At 39.3% G+C, this 22002-nt stretch overlaps 1 protein-coding gene and 1 non-coding gene across 2 annotated transcripts in view; one reads left to right on the forward strand and one right to left on the reverse strand.

The window, feature by feature from the left end:
• The window catches only part of Nek9 (NIMA related kinase 9), a 39328-nt gene extending 17483 nt beyond the window's left edge, over positions 1 to 21845 (forward strand). Inside the window, exons 11-22 of the mRNA XM_027931744.2 lie at positions 1543 to 1687; positions 2319 to 2519; positions 2851 to 2897; positions 5289 to 5444; positions 7183 to 7291; positions 7945 to 8106; positions 9689 to 9859; positions 10122 to 10181; positions 14625 to 14839; positions 15898 to 16059; positions 17723 to 17932; positions 19401 to 21845. Coding sequence (XP_027787545.1) covers positions 1543 to 1687; positions 2319 to 2519; positions 2851 to 2897; positions 5289 to 5444; positions 7183 to 7291; positions 7945 to 8106; positions 9689 to 9859; positions 10122 to 10181; positions 14625 to 14839; positions 15898 to 16059; positions 17723 to 17932; positions 19401 to 19523 — 1761 coding nt within the window. The 3' untranslated portion in view covers positions 19524 to 21845. The remainder of the gene's footprint in view (positions 1 to 1542; positions 1688 to 2318; positions 2520 to 2850; positions 2898 to 5288; positions 5445 to 7182; positions 7292 to 7944; positions 8107 to 9688; positions 9860 to 10121; positions 10182 to 14624; positions 14840 to 15897; positions 16060 to 17722; positions 17933 to 19400) is intronic.
• LOC114089791 (U6 spliceosomal RNA) lies at positions 14139 to 14240 on the reverse strand. The gene has a single exon (XR_003582234.1). It is a non-coding gene; the product is annotated as a U6 spliceosomal RNA (small nuclear RNA).
• Positions 21846 to 22002: the final 157 nt, after the last annotated feature.

A 22002-nucleotide genomic window follows, 5' to 3' on the forward strand; every position in this document is an offset into this window, starting at 1 on the left:
TTGCCAAAGTAAAACAGGTGTTGTGTTTTCTTTTTGGTTTATGGATTTTTTTTATTTTCATGGGACAAGGGATTGACCCAGGGCACTCCACTACTGAGCTACATCCCCAGCCCTTTTATTTTTAATTTTGAGATAAGGTCTTGCTAAGTTGTCCAGGCTGGCCCTGAATTTGTAATCCTGCCTCAGCCTCCCAAGTTTCTGGGATTACAGTTGTGCACCTTTGTGCCCAGCAAAACGGATGCATTTTAGCCCTTACCTTATTAACCTCTTGGCAGTGTTTGCCATCATGGACCACTCCCTTTTCTTTTTTTTTTTTTTTTTAATTAGTTACTCAAAACAATACAATGATCTTGACATATCATACATTTGATTCAAATGGGGTATGAATTCTCATTTTTCTATGTGTGCAGATTGCAGGTTCACATTGGTTATATAGCCACTTATATACATACAGCAATACTAGTGTCTGTTGTATTCTGCTGCCCTCCTTATCCCCCCTCCCCTTGACCACTCCCTTCTTGAAGCATTGTTTTCACTCAGCTTCCATGGGAGCAGGTTCTAGTGGCTTCCCCCTGTCTCTTTGGCCTTGCCTTCTCAGGCTTATTTCATGCTGCTTTTTCTTTACCCTACCTTATATTCGGCCCTTGGTTCCTTTCCCTGAGGGAATTCATTGTTTTCAGTGGTTTGACAATATCTTCTCCATGAGGACAGGGACTAAAGTTATCTCCCATGAGTGAGGAGTAGGCACACAACTGTTGAGTGGTTAAAAGAATGATTTGGCCTTGGTTGTAGAGTGATGACTTACTGTTATTTCCTTAGACCCTGTTCCTTAAAGAATTAGCCTCTGGGGGTGGCTTCCAGAAGTAGAGTGAAACCAGTGCTTTAAACATCATTTGTATAAGGACTTATAGTTGAGTCCTTGGAAAGAATTACTTATCTCTGTAAACTGTAGAAAAGTCACGAGGACTGTTCTCAGTTCTGTATAGCAGCTTCTTTGATGTTGCCAGATTTTTTTTATAACTGTTCTGTGTTTCAAGTAAACTGACCAAAATTATCCATAATTAAATGTATAGTTCACCTTAGAGTTAGTTGAAGAACAAGAGAAATGTATCCTTTTAAGGCTTGTTAATACTTTTTAAGATTTTTAACCCGTGGGCAGTGATTTTATACTACCTACTATTAAAAGGTTTAATCCCCTTACCCATTTTTTTTTTCCTAATTTCTAAATTTCCAGCTGTTTTTTTCCTTTTTATTTTTCTTCATAAGAGGTTATATTAGCTGGGTGCAGCTATAATCCCAGATACCCTGGAGGCTTAGGCAGAAGATCTCAAATTTGAGGCAAGTCTGGGCACTTTGGCAAGACCCCCATTTCAGAAATAAAAAGGGCTGGAAATTTAGCTCTGAGATAGAATTCTAAGTTTGCTCCCCAGTACCATCCCCACACCACACACACACTCGAAGAAGATGAAGAAAAGAAGTTATTTTAAAGATAGCCTGTTAGTGTGAAAAGTTAAAATTTCACAAGACCTCTTTATTTCACAGAACATGCAAGGAGGTACTAAACTCCATGGTCAGCTGGGCCATGGAGACAAAGCTTCCTATCGACAGCCAAAGCATGTGGAAAAGTTGCAAGGCAAAGCTATCCGTCAGGTGTCATGTGGTGATGATTTCACAGTCTGTGTGACAGGTAAGCCATCAACAGAAAGCATCTGAGTACATTTAATGTAGAGATTGTGCTTAAATCTGTGCAGTTTTAGTTAAGATTTTAACCCCCCCACCATCAAAAAAAAAAAGTGTTCAAGGAAACAAAGATATTGAGAAATATGCCCATTAATAACAATACTCCCAATTTGCTGTTCTTAGGGAATGATTGGCAAGAAGACAGATGGGATAGGTGGATAACACAGAAGAGGCAGGATTAGGAGAAATACATTGTGTGTCCCATTTGAGGGAGAAAATAATCTTACTACCTCTGGAGGCTGTGGATAACAAAATCAGGATCAAGAGCTAAATTTAGTTTTGGGCTAGTCATTACTCATTTTATGATTCCTGGTACTTCTCTTTTTATCTCTAAGATAGAGTCCTTAAACATGACAGCACTGCCATTTTTAAACTATTTATTACAGTAATAATAAACACCTACAGCTCTAGACTTAAATACAGATAGCTCTAGACTTACATAATGTGTCCTTTTGGTTTCTCTGATACAGTAAACTCATGTGCAATCATTGGCTGGATCCTCATTTTAGCCCTGTCCAGTTTTCTGATTGGACAAAATAAGTCAGTCCTGTGATGAGTTGTTTGCTTTTCTTTTGCAGATGAGGGTCAGCTCTATGCGTTTGGATCAGATTATTATGGCTGCATGGGGGTGGACAAGGTTGCTGGCCCAGAAGTGCTAGAACCCATGCAATTGAACTTCTTCCTCAACAATCCAGTGGAACAGGTCTCCTGTGGAGATAATCATGTAGTGGTTCTGACACGAAATAAGGAAGTCTATTCTTGGGGCTGTGGAGAGTATGGTAAGTGTAGCCTTACTTCTGTTTACTTCTTCCCCGGTGCACAATCCAATTTCAGATTTGCATGCATCCAAACATATCACGTAGCTCTATTCCAGGGCTGAGGTTATGGTTCAGCAGTAGAGCGCTTACATAGCAGACGTGAGGCCCTGGGTATGATCCTTGCACCACATAAAAATAAATAAGTAAAATAAAGGTATTGTGTCCAACTACAACTAAAAAATAAATATTAAAAAAAAGAGAAGTGTTAATATCATTAAAGAGACTCTATAGAACATCTTCATTTGAAAGAAGGCTGTAATCCGAATGATTTTGTTTCTTATTTGTGTTTCAGGACGACTGGGTTTGGATTCAGAAGAGGATTACTATACACCACAAAAGGTAAAATCAGAAGCAGCTTCTTCCTAAACCTTATCTAAGTCACATAGGAAGAACACATTCTTTTCCTGACTCTTCATATCAAGGTGTTAATTTCTAAATTATTTTGACAATCTAGGATTCCTGGTTTAGTGTTATCATCTGACTAAATCATAGTGGATACAACTACTGTGGACACAGTAGAGTCACATCTTACTCAGGGATGAGAGCTAAAATCAGCATATACAGAGGAAAAGTCACATACTGTTAAATATACATAGAAAACTCCTCAGGAACATACTGGAAAGCAATATGCTATCTCTTAACACAGCCATTTTTCTCCTCGTGGTTTCTATGTTAAACACCAGATGAAATAGTTTTTGTTTAGGAATCATGTGGTGCAAATTGTCATATCTAATTACTCAGCACTTCGAGAGGCTCGCCGGAGTTGAAACCAGCTGAGGGAAAGTCATCTTCTTCTTTCACACCCCCCTGGGGCATAGGCTGGAGGGGTACCTACCATTGACTATACCATTTACTGTTAGAAGTTTTTATTTACATTTTAAAATTAACTGGTGTTTTTGTGGGGTCCACCCTCAATGGGATTCACAGCAGTTGCTCTTCTGAAAGCTATCGTAGAAATTGTGAGGTTTGAGGCTTCAGGTTTCATACACATTAGCTAAAGAAGAATGTGGGCATTTGCAAATGTTCTCTCGGATATGTGGATGCTAACTCAAAATAAGTGGGGGGAGGTAGGGAAGAATAGAAGTACTTTGGATTAGACAAAGGGGAATGAAGGGAAGAGAAAGGGAATGGAAATAGGGAAGATAGTAGAATGAATTGGACGTAACTTTCCTATGTTCATGTATGAATACACGACCAATGTATTTTCACATCCTGTGTAACCAGAAGAATGGGAAGTTATACTCCATATATGTATAATTTGTCCAAGTACATTCTACTGTCATGTATAACTAAAAAAACAATTTTTTTTTTCCAATCCAATTCTCTTATTATTTTTATTATGGCTCAGATTTTCCCTTCTTTGACCAGTGTGTGGATATGATAGCAGTAACTCCACTAGACATTTGGTTTCATGATTCGAGTTTATATTCACCATCTTACCACTTGTCTCATCTGTTTTATATTCTTTTTTTTTTTTTTTTAGCTACACATGACATTACAATGATCTTGGCAATTCATACATTTGAATCATTGGGGTATAATTTCTCATTTTTCTAATTGTACAGATTGCAGAATCACACTGGTCATAGAGTCACCTATATACATACAGCAATCATAATGTCTATTCTATTCTGTGCCCTTCCTATCCCCCCTACTCCTCCCCTCCCCTCCCATCATTTCTCTCTATCCAATCTAATGTGATACACTTTTTTTTTTCTTTTTCTCATCACAACATCATACATGTATTCTGTATAACGATGAGGTTCTCCTTCCATCTTCCGTGCAACTCCCCTTCTCCCTCTTTTTCCCTCCCACCTCTCTTCCCTATTTAGTGGTAGTCGTCTTCTCATGCCCTTCCTCCCTATCCCATTTTGAGTCACCCCCCTTATATCAGAGAAGACATTCGGCATTTGTTTTTTAGGGATTGGCTAACTTCACTTAGCATAATCTGCTCTAATGTTATTCATTTCCCTGCAAATGCCATGATCTTGTTATTTTTTAGTGCTGAGTAATATTTCATTGTGTATAAATGCCACATTTTTTTAATCCATTCATCTATTGAAGGGCATCTAGGTTGGTTCCACATTCTACCTATTGTGAATTGTGCTGCTATAAACATTGATGTGGCTGTGTCCCTGTAGTATGCTCTTTTTAGGTCTTTTGGGTTTAGCTTTCCCTTGGAAAGCTGGGAATGGAACCACCATTTGACCCAGCTATTCCCCTTCTCGGACTGTACCCAAAAAAAAAAAAAAAAAATTTTTTTTTTTTAAGTTTTTAAAAAAAGAATGTGGGCATTTGGAAGTCCTAGCTGCCATCTCAGTACCCTGTCACCTCTCTTATAAAATGAACAGCTTGGAACCCACAGGTCCATTAAGTGTCTTCGAAAGCTGTCAAGAAGCCCTCCGTCTTAGAGGATGAAACCAGCAAGGGATTCAAGCATTTCCTTTCCAGCTTGTTTTGAGCAGTCTTCTCCTTCAGAAAAGTAGGACCTGTTACTAAAACAGACAGGGACTGTCTAGTTGAACTGGAATTGCCACTTTTTTCTTCCTGGTTGGAAATACTATCCCTTAAGCTGATGGGCAAATCTGAAGAGAATGGACCATCCTCTACTTCCCTGTTGTCATTCTGCTAAATGCAGCATGTTGCTTCTGAAAGAATTTTGGAATTTTTTTTCAAACATGAGTTACATATTTGGGATTAATTTTCTTCCAACTTACTTTTCCCTTACAGGTAGATGTTCCTAAGGCCTTGATCATTGTTGCAGTTCAGTGTGGCTGTGATGGGACCTTCCTGCTGACCCAGTCAGGCAAAGTGCTGGCTTGTGGACTTAATGAATTCAATAAATTGGGTCTGAATCAATGCATGTCTGGAATCATCAACCATGAAGTGAGTGCCCCCTCCAAGTCCCAACCATACCATTAGAACTTCTCCTGATTGAAATTTCTTTGGGATTATTGGTTAGTGACCATAGAATTTGATTTAAGAATGAAGGTGGGTTGAGGTTTTAGCTCAGTGGTAGAACACTTGTCTAGAATGTGTGAGGCACTGGGTTCGATCCTTAGTACCACATAAAAAAATAAATGAATGAAATGAAGGTGTTGACTGTCCATCTACAACTAATATATATATATATATTTTTTTTTTTTAAATAAGGTGATGATCTCACATATATTATTTTTAGCAAAAGAAACCAGCCACACAAAAAAAATACATACTATATGATTCCAATTAGGTGAACTTCAAGAACAGGCAGAATTAACTTCGGACGGCAGAAATCAAAATAGTGGTTACCTCTGGGTGAAGGGGTCTGGTTATTATCAGAAGAGGTGAGAGGGATCCTGGGGTGATGGGAATGATTTCTGTCTTGATCTGGTGGTGGTTTTACAAATGGGTACACACAAAAAAATATATATCATGCTGTGTGGTATTTTGCAGTATATCATGCCTCAGTAAATAAATTGATTATAAAGAACAAAATGAAAAAATTCAGATTCTACCTTATTATTAAAAGAGGAACAAGAAAATTAACATGAAAAAAAGTAGCATTTTCATTCATTACCCCCTGGAGAGTTTTTTAGATTTATTGTTCTCAAATCACTGATCCTGTATAGACTTATTAAGTATAATTGCCATTCTCCCCCTTCAAGGATGTCATGAAATTCACCACTGATACTAAATCGTAGGTTCCTCTTTGTGTAAGTATGATGAGTTTTTGTTATTTCTTTTTTCTTTTCTTTCTTTTGGTGACGGTGCTGGGGATCAAACCCAGGGCTTTGTGCATATAAGGCAAGCACTCTATCAGCAGAGCTATCTCCCCAGCCCCAGTTTTTGTCATTTCTAAAGAACCAAAGTAACAAGAATTTTTCTGACTCAATGAAAAACATAAAAGTTAATGATAGAAGGTAGACTAACACAGCCCTAGAACTCAACCACCTGATAAAAGGCAAAGTTTACAATTTGACCTTGATCAAATTACCTAAATATTATGCCCCAAATTGCTAACCTATTAAAAAGAAAAACACAAAAGTTAAATTTTAAGCTGTCTGTGAAGTAGCAATTTTCAGGTAAGTATAAACTCTGGGCGAGACTGGGGAGTGTGTAGTTTGAAAGGCATATTCAGAATTATACTGTTTGATTTTGTGTTGGATTAGAATATTGGATTTGTTGTGAAATTTTAAACTTATAGGGGAGGATATTTTTATACTAATTCAAAGGCAACATGGGTTTTTAAGAAGTTAAACACTATTGACCCCTTAGATGAAGTTAGATCACATGATGTTTCATAGGCTGGAGAGAATCTTCAGGATTTGAATTCCCTGCACTTTTGAGGTATGCATTGTGAAACCAAGGCAGATGTCAATAATTGTATCCTTACATAAATACTTCTGGGATGAAGAGTTTTCGTGTGGTATATCTTAATTTAGAAAGTAAAAATTTATTTTCAGAAAGCCCTGCTTCATATGCTAAATTCTGTGTTTGCATATTGAGCTTGTTTCTTTTTGTATTGTGTTAAAATGGAAAGCTACCTACACTATTTTCTTGGCAACCATTCATTTGGTCCTCATCCATTCTCAGCCTGATTATTTCTCCCACAAATCTTTGCTTTCTCTTTTACTTGTTTTAGGCATACCATGAGGTTCCCTATACTACCTCCTTTACATTGGCCAAGCAACTGTCCTTTTATAAGATTCGTACCATTGCCCCAGGCAAGACCCATACAGCTGCTATTGATGGTGAGTTGATTTTCAACTATATTGTGTCCCTTAGGAGCTCAAGTGTTAGCTTTGCTTTGCTTTTTTTTTTTTGGTACTGAGAATTAAGTCAGGGACACTCAACCACTGAGCTACATCCACAGCCCTTTTTATATTTTATTTAGAGACAGAGTCTCACTGAGTTGCTTAGGGCCCTACTGAGTTGCTGGGGCTGGCTTTAAACTCACAGTACTCCTGCCTCAGACTTCCCAACCAATGTGTTAGCTTTTCTTAATGACATTTTCATCTTCCTGATTTTCCCCATCTAGTATTGTCATTAACAATCAGGCATTCAATCACACATTTTTTACTGTTAATCATTATAAATGCATGATAAATATTTCTCTGAGAATACCACACCTCTAATGCCTGACTTATATTGTCTCTAATTAGTACCCTTTATGTATTAGAAGTTAGGTAGTACCCATTTTCCACATTAAAAATACAATATTAGAGACCGAATGAAATATTGAGTCGCTTAATGGATCTAACAGATTGCAGTGCTTAGATTGTGTAGCCTCCATAGATCTAGGATCATGTGGCTAGCTAACAACCAGACACTAATGCAGGGACTCATTATGTCTTCCTTCGGTAACCCATTTGTGCCTGGTTATTTATTTTGGCTTCTTTTTCAGAGCGAGGCCGGTTACTGACCTTTGGCTGTAATAAGTGTGGGCAGCTGGGCGTTGGGAATTACAAGAAGCGTCTGGGAATCAACCTGTTGGGGGGACCCCTTGGTGGGAAGCAAGTGATCAGGGTCTCCTGCGGTGATGAGTTCACCATTGCTGCCACTGATGGTGAGTCTGTACTTGTCATTTCCAGCTTTCTGAACAGATGGGTATGTTTTTATTGGGACTAGTTTTTATATAGCTGGATTATGATTTACTTTTTTATTTATAGGAAATCAATGGCCAATTATATATCTTGAGACTCATTGACTTTTTGTGTGTTAAATATAGTGATTTTTTTAAGGGTCAGATTTCTAGATAATAATGAGTTGATTTCTAAGTTCCTTCCTTTTAAATTTTTAATTAACTTTTTGGGTAAAATGTTTTCGGAATTATCAAGAATTTCTGTCTATAGCTTGCCAAGCACCACACTGGTGCCAATTATCAGTAACTAGGTAACTGGAAAGAATATAGGCAGATCTTTCAATACTATGATAGAGGCGTCCAACTAGAGGCATCCAACTTCTTCCAGTGCTCAGTCCTCTCTCCAGAGTGAGTTCATTCCTGAAACTTTATATTATTCAATAGCCTCTCAATCTAAGTGTTACAAAAGATAGCCCATTTATCCTAGGTGATTCCTAATGCCTATTATCTTAGCATAATCATTAGTAGAACCCTCCTTCAAATTAAAAGCAAAAAGGCCTGATTTGGATGAGAATCAGGATTCTGGATTTGGCATCATAGACAAACAGTGTATTCTTATTTTATGCCTTCCTGTCTATAAGTGGCAGCTCCATCCTATACCCTTCATCCCATTCATCAGCAAATCCTATTGATTATCTTCAAAACATATCCAACAACTTATCATCACCACTTTCTATAGCTGGTCTCCCCGCTTCCACCCTGACTTCTTGCAGTTTCTTTTCCTCATTGTAGCCTCAGGGATCCTTTTAAATACCTCCTGTTCAGAACCTCTAAGGGCTTCCTACATCAGTCAGGAAAAACCAAAGTCATCATAGTAGCCTCTACAGTCCTTTATAACCAGGACTCCAGCCATCTCCTCATCTTTCCTTTGACCACTCTGTCGTTTGTTACTTTGCTCCAGCCACAAGCTCCTCCTCGTCCTTTTGCACTTATTTTACCTTGCGCTTGCTGTTCCATCTGCCTAGAAACTCTCTCCCTCATTTCAACCACATTTCTACTTAAGCATCCAAAAGTACTTCTCTGACCACCCTTTCTATAATAAACCCCTTCCTGTGATTATTCTTTTTTTCTGCTTATTTTTCATCTCCACTTATCTTCCTTCATAACACATATTACTCCCTGAAGCATTAGATATTTCTTCGTATATTATCAGTCTCTCCCGCTCCAGTGTTGGCAGGGACTTAATTTTTTTTGTTCACTGCTCATTCACCTCAGGCAGTGCCTGTCATGAAGTAGATGTCTAATAAATGTTTGAGCTACCAGTAAAAAGTTGTTGAGTGAGTAAAGCAGTGTATGAATGGCAATACATAGGAGCTGCGGGGTTTTTTGTTGTTGTTTGTTTATTTTTTTACCTGGGTGGGATCAGGAGGAATTTAGGCTTCTGTAGGGGAATAAACAAATTACCCTCATTTGGGACAGTTTTCTATCTCTAAAAAGATGGGGAACTCAAAAAGTTGGGAGGCCAGTGTTCCATTAAATGATATTCTGTTTAATTTTTTTTTTCTAGATAATCACATTTTTGCTTGGGGAAATGGTGGTAATGGTCGCCTGGCAATGACCCCCACAGAGAGACCACATGGTTCTGATATCTGTACCTCATGGCCTCGGCCTATTTTCGGATCTCTGCATCATGTCCCAGATCTATCCTGCCATGGTTGGCACACCATTCTCATAGTTGGTAAGGGTTTCATATGTGAGGGATTGGGATGGCTTGGACAGGCTTGATCCACACCTACAGTACTATTGGTCATATTCTTGGAAAAAAAATATTCCTGTAGTAAAGAGGCTACTTCTCTAAGTCTTATAATGGACAACATGCCCTAATCATTATGAAGTTATCTGGAGTCTGAGATAGCAATTATTACCTCCCTCCTGATCTCTCCTCACTTTTCCTGCCTGTGTCTATATACAATGCTTACTGACTGAATATGTTTCCTCAGAGAAAGTCTTGAATTCTAAGACCATCCGTTCTAATAGCAGTGGCCTCTCCATCGGAACTGGTAAGTAGCAATGTCTCAGGTACCACTGGTTTTCTGAAGAGTGGGTCGTTGGGTTAGAGTTCATGTACTCTCCAAAACTAAAGGGAAAACAGAAAATTTCTTTAGGAAATGAGGTATATGTAGTGATTAAGAGGAAAGATACTATGTTGGTGAGTTTCACAATACGTCATGACTTACATTGTGGCCTGGGTAGAGTACATTTTTTGCCTTCAACATATATGGAAGTAATTAGTGGCTTTCTCATACTGTAACTCGTGCTGATCCTTTCCTTACTCTCCTAGGGGCCATGTGTTCTCTCTGTCCTTTGCGCCATTGTATTCTCTGGGGTTATTCCATTCTATAGAAACCGTCCTTCAAAACAGGCTATCATAGCCACACATGGTGGCACACACCTGTAATCCCAGTGGCTCAAGAGACTGAGACAGGAGGACCAAGAGTTCAAAGCCAGCCTCAGCAAGAATGAGGCACTAAGCAACTTCGTGAGACCCCGTCTCTAAATAAAATACAAAATAGGTCTGGTGATGTGGCTCAGTGTTTGAGTGCCCCTGGGTTTAATCCCCAGTACCACCACCACCGCCGCCCGCCCCCCCACACCAAAAAAAAAACAGGCTACCAGAAATGAAAGTCAACTAAACTTTCAACATAGTTAGGAAAACGAACCAAGCCAGGTGCGGTGGCACGCACCTGTAATCCCAGCAGCTCGGGAGGCTGAGCCAAGTGGATTGCAAGTTCAAAACCAGCTTCAGCAAAAGCAAGGTGCTAAGAGCTCAGTGAGATCCTGTCTCTACATAAAATACAAAATAAGGCTAGCGATGTGGTTCAGTGGTTGAATGCCCTTGAGTTCTACCCCCATTACCAAAAAGAAAGAAAGAAAAATGAGCCTGAGTTTTCTGATAATTTTCCTTTAACTGCTTTCTCCATGTTTCTCTGTTACTTGGGACTATCCATGAAATTGTATTTTTGTATTTTTTTTTATTCATTAAATTTATCCATATTACCTAGAAGAGCGTCTGGCAAATGGAAGATGCTGTGTGAATATTTATTGATTAAATATGTCATACCCTTCCATTGCAAGGAAGAGTGTTCCTTGTTTCTTGTTCCATTTATACAAGAGTGAAAATGAACAGCACCTCCAAATAGTCTATAGTTTAAAGTATAAAAAGCAAGTTTCAGCAGACTATGTACCTTTTTATAAAGTTTATTTTTATTTTTTAATTTATATTTGCCGTACTAGGGATTGAACTCAGGGGCACTTTACCACTGAGCTGGCATCCCCATCCTTTTTATTTTTTATTTTGTCCAGGCTGGCTTTGAGCTTGTGATCCTCCTGCTTTAGCCTCCCAAGTTGCTGAGATTACAGAAGTGTGCCATCACACCTGGCACCTTTTTATGAAATTTTTAAACACACCAAATAAATAATATATTGCTTGGGGCTGGGGTTGTGGCTCAGTGGTAGAGTGCTCGCCTAGCACGCACGAGACACTGCGTTCGATCCTCAGCACCACGTAAATGTAAAATAAAGATGTTGTGTCCACATAAAACTTAAGAATAAATATTTTTTAAAAAATATCCCTCCCAGCTCTTGAGAGACTATTTTTTTAAAAATGAATAAATAAATAATATATTGCTTAAAGATACATTACACATATATTGATAAAATCTTTTTAAGAAGAAATGACATATATAAAATTCATCAAGGGCTGGGGATGTGGCTCAAGCAGTAGCTCACTCGCCTGACATGCGTGGGGCGCTGGGTTTGATTCTCAGCACCACATAAAAAATAAAGATGTTGTGTCCACCGAAAACTAAAAAATAAAGTATTAAAAAAAAATAAAATTAATCAAGAGTGATTTCATCTGGGTAGGAGGCCAGAGAAGGAGGGAATTCTCTATAGACAGATAAAATGAGTGTCAGAGCTTTCAATGACAGTGGGAATGTTCCATCTGTGCTATCCAGAAGAATAGCCCCTAGCCTCATGTGGTTATAGAGTGCTCAAAAAGTGGCTAATGTGACTGAGGAACTGAATTTTTAATTTTATTTAAATTTATTTACTTATTTATTTTTAATTTTTTATTATTAGTTGTTCAAAACATTACAAAGCTCTTGACATATCATATTTCATACATTTGATTCAAGCAGATTATGAACTCCCATTTTTACCCCGTATACAGATTGCAGAATCACATCGTAATTTTATTTAAATTTAAATGACTACATACATTTTTTTTCTTAGCCAGGAATTGAACCCAGGGGCACTTAACCACTGAGCCACATCCCCAGTCCTTTTTTGGGAGGGTGGGCACGTACAGGGGAATTGAACTCGGGAGCACTTGGCCACTAAGTCATATCCTCATCCCTATTTTGTATTTTATTTAGAAACAGGTCTCACTGAGTTGCTCAGTGCCTCACTTTTGTTGATGCTGGCATTGAACTGCAGTCCTCCTGCCTCAGCCTCCTGAGCCGCTGGAATTACATGTGTGCACCACAGCTCCTGGCTCCCAGCCCTTTTTATATATTATTTGGAGACAGGGTCTCACTTAGTTGCTGAGGCTAGCTTTGAACTTGCTGTCCTCTTGCCTCAGCCTTCCAAGCCACTAGGATTACAGGCATGTGCCACTGCACACAGCAGCTGCATACAATTAAAGGCTACTCTATTGGATAGCACAATTCTACTTTTAGTGATAGCATCATGTATTTATTTCATTGTTAGCATGAAAAATTGTATATATATTAAAATGGTCTTCTGTTTATCTCACATGTAACATAATTCTTAAAAGCCACTTAGAGTAAAAAAACAAGCTTCAAGAGTTTATGTTGGAATCTACATATCTAAAGCTGCTGGAGTAGGATCCTAGTGTAGCATAGTAGTCAGTCCTCAAGCCAGCATAACATGGGATGATGATAAGCGATCCTTTACATTTAACCTTAGAATATATTATGAAGAGTTATTTTTATTTTTTGTACTGAGATTGAACCCAAGGGTGTTTTACCACTGAACTACATCCTTACTCCTTTTTGTTTTTTATTTTGAGACAATCTTGCTAAATTGCTGAGACTGACCTCAAACTTGGAATCCTCTTTTTTTTTTTTTTTTTTTTTTTTAAGGAGAGAGAGAGAATCTTTTTTTTTTGTAGATGAACACAACACAATGCCTTTATTTTTATGTGGTGCTGAGAATCGGGTCCCTCCCGCCTGTGCTAAGTGAGTGCTCTACCGCTGAGCCACAATCCTAGCCCCGGAATCCTCTTATCTTAACTTCCTGAGTCTCTTGGTGCTACTGTACCTCGCTTCAAGAAATATTTTTTTAGCTTTGGGCAAATTTATTTTCTTATATTTTTCTTTGGCCCACATCAAAATTCATTTGCATTTCCTGAGTGCACATCAGCTAGTCTTAATTATAGTAGCTTGAACCAGCCATATTTTAAAAATACATACAAATAGTCACACATGCCTGTAATCCCAGCAACTGAGGAGGCTGAGGCAGGAGAATTACAAGTTTGAGGCTAGCCTCAGCAACTTAGCAAGGCCCCATCTCAAAATTTAAAAATAGAGAGGGCTCAGGATGTGGCTTAGTGGTAAAGTGTCCCTGAGTTCAATCCCTAGTAGAAAAAAAAATTTTTTTTTAAAACATACAAATAATTGGGGCTGGGGATGTGGCTTAAGCGGTAGCGTGCTGGCCTGGCATGCGTGCGGCCCGGGTTCAATCCTCAGCACCACATACAAACAAAGATGTTGTGTCCGCCAAAAACTAAATAATAAATATTTTTAAAAATAAAATAAAATAAAAATATACAAATAAATAATCATCAAAGAATTTAACACTTAGATGAATGTTGAAGAATTCACCATTTGAGTGTTTCCCCAGACAGGGAGTTGCCAGTGGTGAGTTTATCTGGCAACTTTAAGAGGTGTTTGACTCAAATGTTTTTGTGAACTTCTTTTTACTTTTATTTTTTATATAATATGGAACATTTCACAAATTTGCATGTCATCCTTGTGCAAGGCCATGCTAATCTCTGTATCATTCCCATTTTAGAATAGTGGTGCTAAAGCAAGCACTTAAACTTTTTATATGAGGTGAATGTCAGTGGAGGAAGCTGGAGTCCGAATGTATTTGTTAAAGATGCATAGTAAGCATGAGCACTCCATCTAGTGAACTGTGTTTGAAGGGATTGTTGGGTAATGCATTATAATATTGATAATCTGTGAATATAGGATAAGCAAATTCAGAAAATAGAAATGAACTTCAGTTATGAAGATCCTAACATAAAGATACCTTGTATAAAAACTTAACAATTTAGTCTCAAATATCTGACTTGCACTATAGCCATTCTACTTCATGCAACTCTTAGGAACCTTTCCAGGGGTAAGTGGGACCATTAGAAGCTAAATCTTTATTACTTCATAGCAAAGCTCTATACTTCTGTGCCATTTATCTGTCAGTGGTTCAGAACTCTAGCCCAGGAGCTGGTGGCGGCGGCCCTGGTGGTGGTGGCGAAGAGGAGGACAGTCAGCAGGAATCTGAAACTCCTGACCCAAGTGGAGGCTTCCGAGGAACAATGGAAGCAGACCGAGGAATGGAAGGTTTAATCAGTCCCACGGAGGCCATGGGGAATAGTTGTGGGGCTAGCAGCTCCTGTCCTGGTTGGCTTCGTAAGGTAATTCCTTTGGAAGATATACCTCAGATAAAATATATATATATATATATATATATATATATATATATATATATCCATCCCTTTGCAAGGACTGGAAAAGAGATCTCAGGATCTCTTGGTTTACCTTGTCCTGTTAAACTGTTTTGTGGCAAGAATCTAGGTTTCTGATTTCTACCTGGAAAGAAATCACCAAAATGTTAATTCCTTTTTTCTTTCTAATAAAAGTGATAGAAAACATCCTCATATTTGTATTATTTAAATAGACTGTACATTAATATATAATCTACTTAGAAGGCAGTTTTTGTAGTGCATGTGTACAAATACTAAGAAGTTCATAGATTTTTCTTCTCTTTTTAAAAGTGGAATATTGGGGCAATTGGAATGCCTTACAATAGAAATACAATTTATCAAAGTTGAGGTTCAGATAGTAAAAATGATATTGAAATATATTTATTTTTGTAGAAAGTTAATTAAATATGTAACACAAAAGAATATGAACAAGACTGTATAGTGATCATTTTGACAGTGGTTATCTGGTGAATTGCTGGTGGTTTTTATTAGCTTCCTTTGCCCATTTGTATTGTATACGTAAACATAAAGTTTGTGAAGTTTAAATTTTTTTCTCAAAAAAAAAAAACAAAAAACCTACAGATTTAAAGTTCCTTAACCAATAAGACTAAACTTGATAGTTATTTGAAGATAAGCACAGCCTCAGCCATAGTCTTTAGCAGTCTAGCAGTTAACCTTACTGTCATCACCTTCAAGCCTCCCCACTCATTGAATAGCCTGTGCAGAATTAAGTGTGTTGGAAATGCACCAGATACTCCAGACTGTTCTTGAACTTGAGTCTGAATTTGCATCATTGTTACTCTACCACTGAAAGGTTTGGTGGTTTTGTTCCCAGTAAGGGTGAGCTATGTTGCTAACCACAGCTAATCTGCCCCACTAGAGGGTGCTGATGTCACAACAGAATGAAAGCTACAGCAAAAGTAAGAAGGGAATTTGAGAGAAATAAAATTTCTGCAAACAATTGATGAGATTCTTTCTCATGTACATAGGAGCTGGAAAATGCAGAATTCATCCCCATGCCTGACAGCCCATCTCCCCTGAGTGCAGCATTTTCAGAATCTGAAAAAGATACCCTGCCCTATGAAGAGCTGCAAGGACTCAAAGTGCCCTCCACAGTTCCTCCAGAGCACAAGTCCCCAGTGGGAGCCTGGGTAACAGCTTTTTACCTTGAATTGCCAACTGAGTAGAGTAACTGCAAGCTTTGCCTGATCCTTCTGGACTCACTGTGTCCCCTGGCTTCCCTGGTCTTCTGGCTGCCCTGCATCCACTCTGTACTCTTCTGTCTACTAGTCCTATAACTTTCCACCCAAGGCTAAACTGAGCTGCCTTGGATCAGTATTTTACCTGTTGCATTTCTGGAAGATTAACATCTTTTTACACTGAGCATTCTCTTTTCTCTCTGCCTCAAAAGTACCAAAATTGAAATTCTGGAATTCTGATTCAATTTTTTATGATACTGCTAGGATGGGTTGGAAGCTGTAACTATAAGAAGTAATGCTTGAAGTGCAGGGCGGGAGTAACAGGTGCACCCAGTCTCAGCAGAAATGAAATTGTGGTAAATACTTCAATAAAACTGCAAACCAAAAAAACAGTAGAATGAGTCAGACATAACTTTTCTATCCTCGTATATAAATGCATGACCAGTATAACGCCCCATCAAGTACAACCACAAGAATGGGAAGTTATATTCCATGTATGTATAATATGTCAAAATATTCTCTGTTGTCATGTATATCTAAAAAGAATAAATGTTTAAAAAAAATTTTTTTTAAAGGATATGGGAAAAAAAAAAATTCTGAATGGGAAGGCAGCAAACTTTTCTATAGAAGGCCAGGTAGTAAGTATTTTAGACTCTGCAGGCCATTCAATCTCTTATAACTATTCAATTCTGACATCACAGCACAAAAGCAACCCCAAATACAGGATGGGTATCTTTTATCCAAAATGCTTGAGTTCCAGAAGTGTTTTGGATTTCAAATTTTATCAGATTTTTGAATATTTGCGTGTACATAATGAGATCTTGGAACTGGGACCCAAGTCTAAACACAAAATTTATATTTCATAGACATTTTATACACTATTTTATTGTGCCTGTTCTTTGATCACTATCCATCACATGAAGTCAGATGAGGAATTTTTCATAGGCATCATGTCAGTAATGCCCAAAAGTTTTATATTTGGGAACATTTGGAATTTTCAGATTAGGGATGCTTGACCTATATACATAATGAATGAGCATGCTTGTCTTTCAATAAAACTTTATTTATAAAATAGGCAGTAGGCCAGAATCGGCACATGGGCTGTCATTTGTTGACCCTGGCTGTTAAGAAAGTACAATAGAAGAAGGAAGAAAATTCAGACTAGGATAATTGAAAACCTTCCCAGAAGAAGTAATAAAACCTTTGAAACTCGATGGTGAATTAGCCTTCTTGAATTGTGCTGGCAGTCACACCTCTCAAATTTTTCAGAGTGATCCACTATATTTCATAAACGTTGACCCTTTAGATCACACTGTCCTCCACTGTGATCAGAAGGACTTGTTCCAAACTAAATCATGCACTTTAAAATTGTTTACAGAATCCTTCAAAATAGGTCACTGTTCTTTTACCTTAGCCTAGTAGAGACGAAGGTGCTGAGAGTTCCCTTGTTCTGTCAGTTCCGGGCACTATGTAATCCCAGCACTTTTCTTTTTCTCTTAGACCTGTTCTTGTGTGTATATGTTTTATCATCGTAGTTTAAAAGTAAAATCTGTTTGCATTGGGGAACTATAGCACCTGAGCAGACTGTCCTGCAATCTTTCTTTCTTGTCCCCAGCCATCACGGCTGAATCCTGCAGTACCATGTGCTGGGAAGGGAACACCGTTGACTCCTGCCTGTGTGTGCAGCACTCTGCAGATGGAGGTGGAGAGATTGCAGGGTTTGGTGTTAAAGTGTCTGACTGAACAACAGAAGCTCCAGGAAGAAAACCTCCAGATTTTTACACAACTGCAGAAGCTGAACAAAAAATTAGAAGGAGGGCAGCAGGTGAGAGCATTGAAAGAATCATTCAGTTTCTGAGTCTTTTTTTTTTTTTTTTAATCACAGAAACAAAACACCAAGCACTGGATACATTAATTCTTTTGCAAGTCTGTACCTTTCATGGTGTAAATTTTGTAATGAATCCCAGAAGCATTGGACCTTGTTCAGGCACCTGGATTGAATCAATTTCATCACCTAACTTCCACTGTGTGTGTGTGTGTGGGGGGGGGGGTTCCTGTTTGTTGTTTGTTCCTATTTGCTTTTTTCTTTTATTATGAAAGATGTTAAGCCTCACATTTCCTAAAATAAAGATATTCATTGTCCTAGACAACAGTATTTTTATTATCACACCTAAAAAATTGACACTAAATAAATATTCTCAATTTCATGTAGTACCCCACTGATAATTTGAAATTTTCCTAGTTTTTCCACAAAAATGTCCTTTATCAGACTAGAATTGAGTCAGGAAGACCACATTGTATTTGATTGGCCTTGTTTTAACCTAGAACAATTGCCTACACCACTATCACTACTTTAAATAGTTTCATGATGTTGATTTTTTTAAATAAATTGGGCCAAATGTTTAAGTGTCCCATGTTTTAGATCTGTCTTGTTTCCCTAGGGTATTATTTAATTTGTTCTTCTTTCACTGTGTCTTTTCTGAAAACTAGAAGTTGGATTTAAGGTTTGGTTAGATTCAGGTTAAATGGTTTGGGAAAAGCGCTTCACAAATGATGGTGTTTGTGCTGTCTTTAAAGAGCCCTGGTATTGCTGCATATAGACTGTACTCTCTAGGAGTGGAGAAATAGATTCAGCCCTTGGCTTTGTTATTTATTAACTAAATGTGTTTGGACTCATTACTTTGTTTCTCTGAGCCCTGGTTCCTCACCTAAAGAAGAAAATAATATGGCCAACTCTTGCCTGCATCCCCCGCACGGGGCTACTATGAAATATCTTCCTAGCAGAGTGGAGATAAAGGTCAAGTGCTTTGGGCAATCTATTGCCAGGGGAGAGCCATGGAAGTTCGAGAAGCCAAACCTAAGTCTCCCTGGCTACCATACTGAGAGAAGACCTTCATGTAACTCATGGATAGCTTCCTGCAACCCATCCCATATCAAGGGTTTTCTTTATTTTGTTTTTTGTTTTTGGATTAAATGAAAGAATGCCTCTGAAAGTATTTTAGAAAGTAATATATACATTTGAGGTAAGATTGACAGCTCTAGTAGGCAGGAAGATCATTTTGTCCAGGACTGTTTCGGTTTTAAAACAGAGTTCTGTGTCCCAGGAAACCCTGTGGTCCTAGGCAAACCACAGCAGTTGGAACCCTGCCTGCCACAAATGTAAAGATATGGATATTTTCCAAGTTAGTGCCATGAACTTCCTACAAAAATGTGGATATAAACATTGAAAACAGTCCTGAATTGCTGGGACCCGATGGCACTTTTGCTAATATAGAACTGTTTTCTCTGGACAGGTGGGGATGCATTCCAGAGGAACTCAGACAACAAAGGAAGAGATGGAAATGGATCCGAAGCCTGACTTAGATTCAGATTCCTGGTGCCTTCTGGGAACAGACTCCTGTCGACCCAGCCTCTAGTCTCCTGAGCCTATATTGCCCCCAGGAAACTGGGATCCAGAATACTTCACAGCACACCTACCGAACGCAGAGAGCAGCTTTCCTGGCTTTGTTCACTTGCAGACAAGGAACGTAAGGCGGAGGCTCTGAAGCACTTTCCTAGTACATTTGGAGAGTGGCATTGCCTTTTAGATAGGATCTAGGAGTGATTTTATTGTTTTGGAGAATGGAAGGGCCCTGTGGCCCTAGCTTTGTCACCAGTGACTGCCATAGCAGCAGCAGCTCCGTACCTTATCTGTTGATCCCCCCTTTGAAGAGGAGACACGGTGCTCACTTTAATCGCGCTGGTAGCAGCTCATATCCCATTTGTCATTTTCATCGTTGATCGGAAGCTGCCATGGGAATTCAGCACCAGGCATTGCACCTCTGGGTGGGGGAGGGAAAAGTGTGAAATGGGGGCAAGCTGGGACCATGTGTGGCCCACCCAGGTTCCTCTGGAGAGTGGCAAAGTATTCTGAGCCCTCTCAGGAGCCCAGAGTCCAGGAAAATGTCTGGTGGAGTCAATCTAGGGTTTGTTTTCAGAAAGTTCAATTACTTCGTGCAGCTAAATGCTTTAGGAGGAAAAGTGGGCTTAGAATGCTTTTCCTCTGAGGGTTGATTGAAATGTCTTCCATGAGGAGTAGACAAAGGGCAGGTCCCACCTCATCACACTGCTGGAGTTTCAGGCTGTGGCCAGTGCAGGGTGGGATTTCCCAGCTCTGAAAGACGCCTCTGAGAGAAGAGGTGTCTCAGAGGGTTCAGTGGGGGCAGTGAGAAGAGCCTTAGGAAAATCACAAGGAGTGCCTCCATTAGTGCCACTGCCTGGTGTCTGAGAGGCATCAGGGTGACGCTGAGTCTTCTACACCTGGGAAGCTTTTGTGCCTCTGCCTTTGTGGCTCTTCGAGGCCTAATCCCTTCCTGTATGTTTAGTCAGTATTTTTCCCCTTTTTGGTGTTTTTGAAGCCATGTCATAACCAGTGAATCTGAATCATCTTTCTTACTTGAGTGGCCCAAAGCCAGCACCAAACCCTGGAGGTCCCAGAAGCCTAACAAAACAGATCGAACCTGCCAAAAGAAAGGAGTTTGGCAGTGAGCTCACTTGTGATGTGCCTTTGTAGACAGGAGCAAGAGAAATAGTGTCCTGGAAGAACAAAACTCCATATAGATAGTTCTAGGCAAGTGTTAGATGGTGCCCATGAGGATGTAGGCTTTGGGTTTCCACCAAGCCTTATAAAGTGTTCCTGTGGTAGTTAGGGTCACAGGAGCTGATTTGATGGTCTTACATCCTTCCTCCCTACAAGTCACAAATAATTTTGTTTTCAGAAACCAAACAGATCTGTTAAATATTGCAGGAGGGCCTGTGTAAGGGAAAATCTGCCGTTTCCCTAAAATTGGTGGTATAAAGGCTGGCGCTCAGAGAAAGTCTCATCTCTGGGGATGGGCAACTCTGTCCAATGGGATCCTCTTTGGTTTGAAGTCCCATTGTTTTCTCAATTCTGAGAAGAATAGTACATTAGTACTAATGTAGTCACTGAAGCCTTTTCCTAAAATAAGGGGAAGGCCAACCCTGAATTAAGGTTACAAGGTCTGAGGGTTTGCTGTAAACCCTGACAGCTGGTTTCGGTTCATCATAAATGCAGCATTGGTTTCTCAAGGACTGACTGACCTCTCAATGTTCCTGCATCCTGATGCTCACCATTTCAGCAGGCCTGAGCAGCAGGGCTAGTTTTGGTGTTCATCATGGAGCTGGCTTCTGCTCTGGAGCTAAGGGATATGGGTACGTTGCTGAGACTGTGGGGTGATGGTAAGTGCTGAAGGGGGCTCAAAGCCCTTGCTTTGTTTCTAGAGGAGAGTCATTCCCTAGCCGTGGAACGCATTGGTCAGTTTCTCTAGCATATTTCCTAGGGAAGTCTAGGTTTGCTAGTAATCTGGATGAGAACCTGAGTTCTGTGCCTTAGAGACAATTGCACTTTCCCAAATTGTGCCTGGGACAACATGATTTTTCCCACCAAACAGCTATGCAAACAGAAACCAGTTCAGAGGTGGCAGCCATGCGTTGGAGAGAGTGAAAGTCAAGACAGCAGAAGTGCCTTTGAATGGTTTCCTGTAGCTGATTCCCCCCTTTGTCCTGCTTTTCTTCTTTATGCGGTTCTAGGTATTGCTTTTGAGTTACAGTATAACCTGAGTTACTCTTCTATGCTGACACTGTTGCAGAAGAACTAGCTTATTGTTAGCCAGATGCTGGAAAGGTTGAGGGTGGAGTGGTTTGGCATTTCTGTTTTAAATAAACATTTAAACTCTCAATTAGTGCTGTGCCTCAGTAAGCCTGCGCATGGCCACCATCACTGGAGATAAAACACCCACATTCTGGATCTGAATCTTTGATTCCATGAATGTTTATATAAATAAATAAGTGTTCTTGTAACGGGAACAGCACAAGGAACACTGCACAGAAATAATC

The sequence above is a fragment of the Marmota flaviventris genome, chromosome 2, assembly GCF_047511675.1.
Source record: "Marmota flaviventris isolate mMarFla1 chromosome 2, mMarFla1.hap1, whole genome shotgun sequence".
Taxonomy (NCBI): Eukaryota; Metazoa; Chordata; class Mammalia; order Rodentia; family Sciuridae; genus Marmota; species Marmota flaviventris.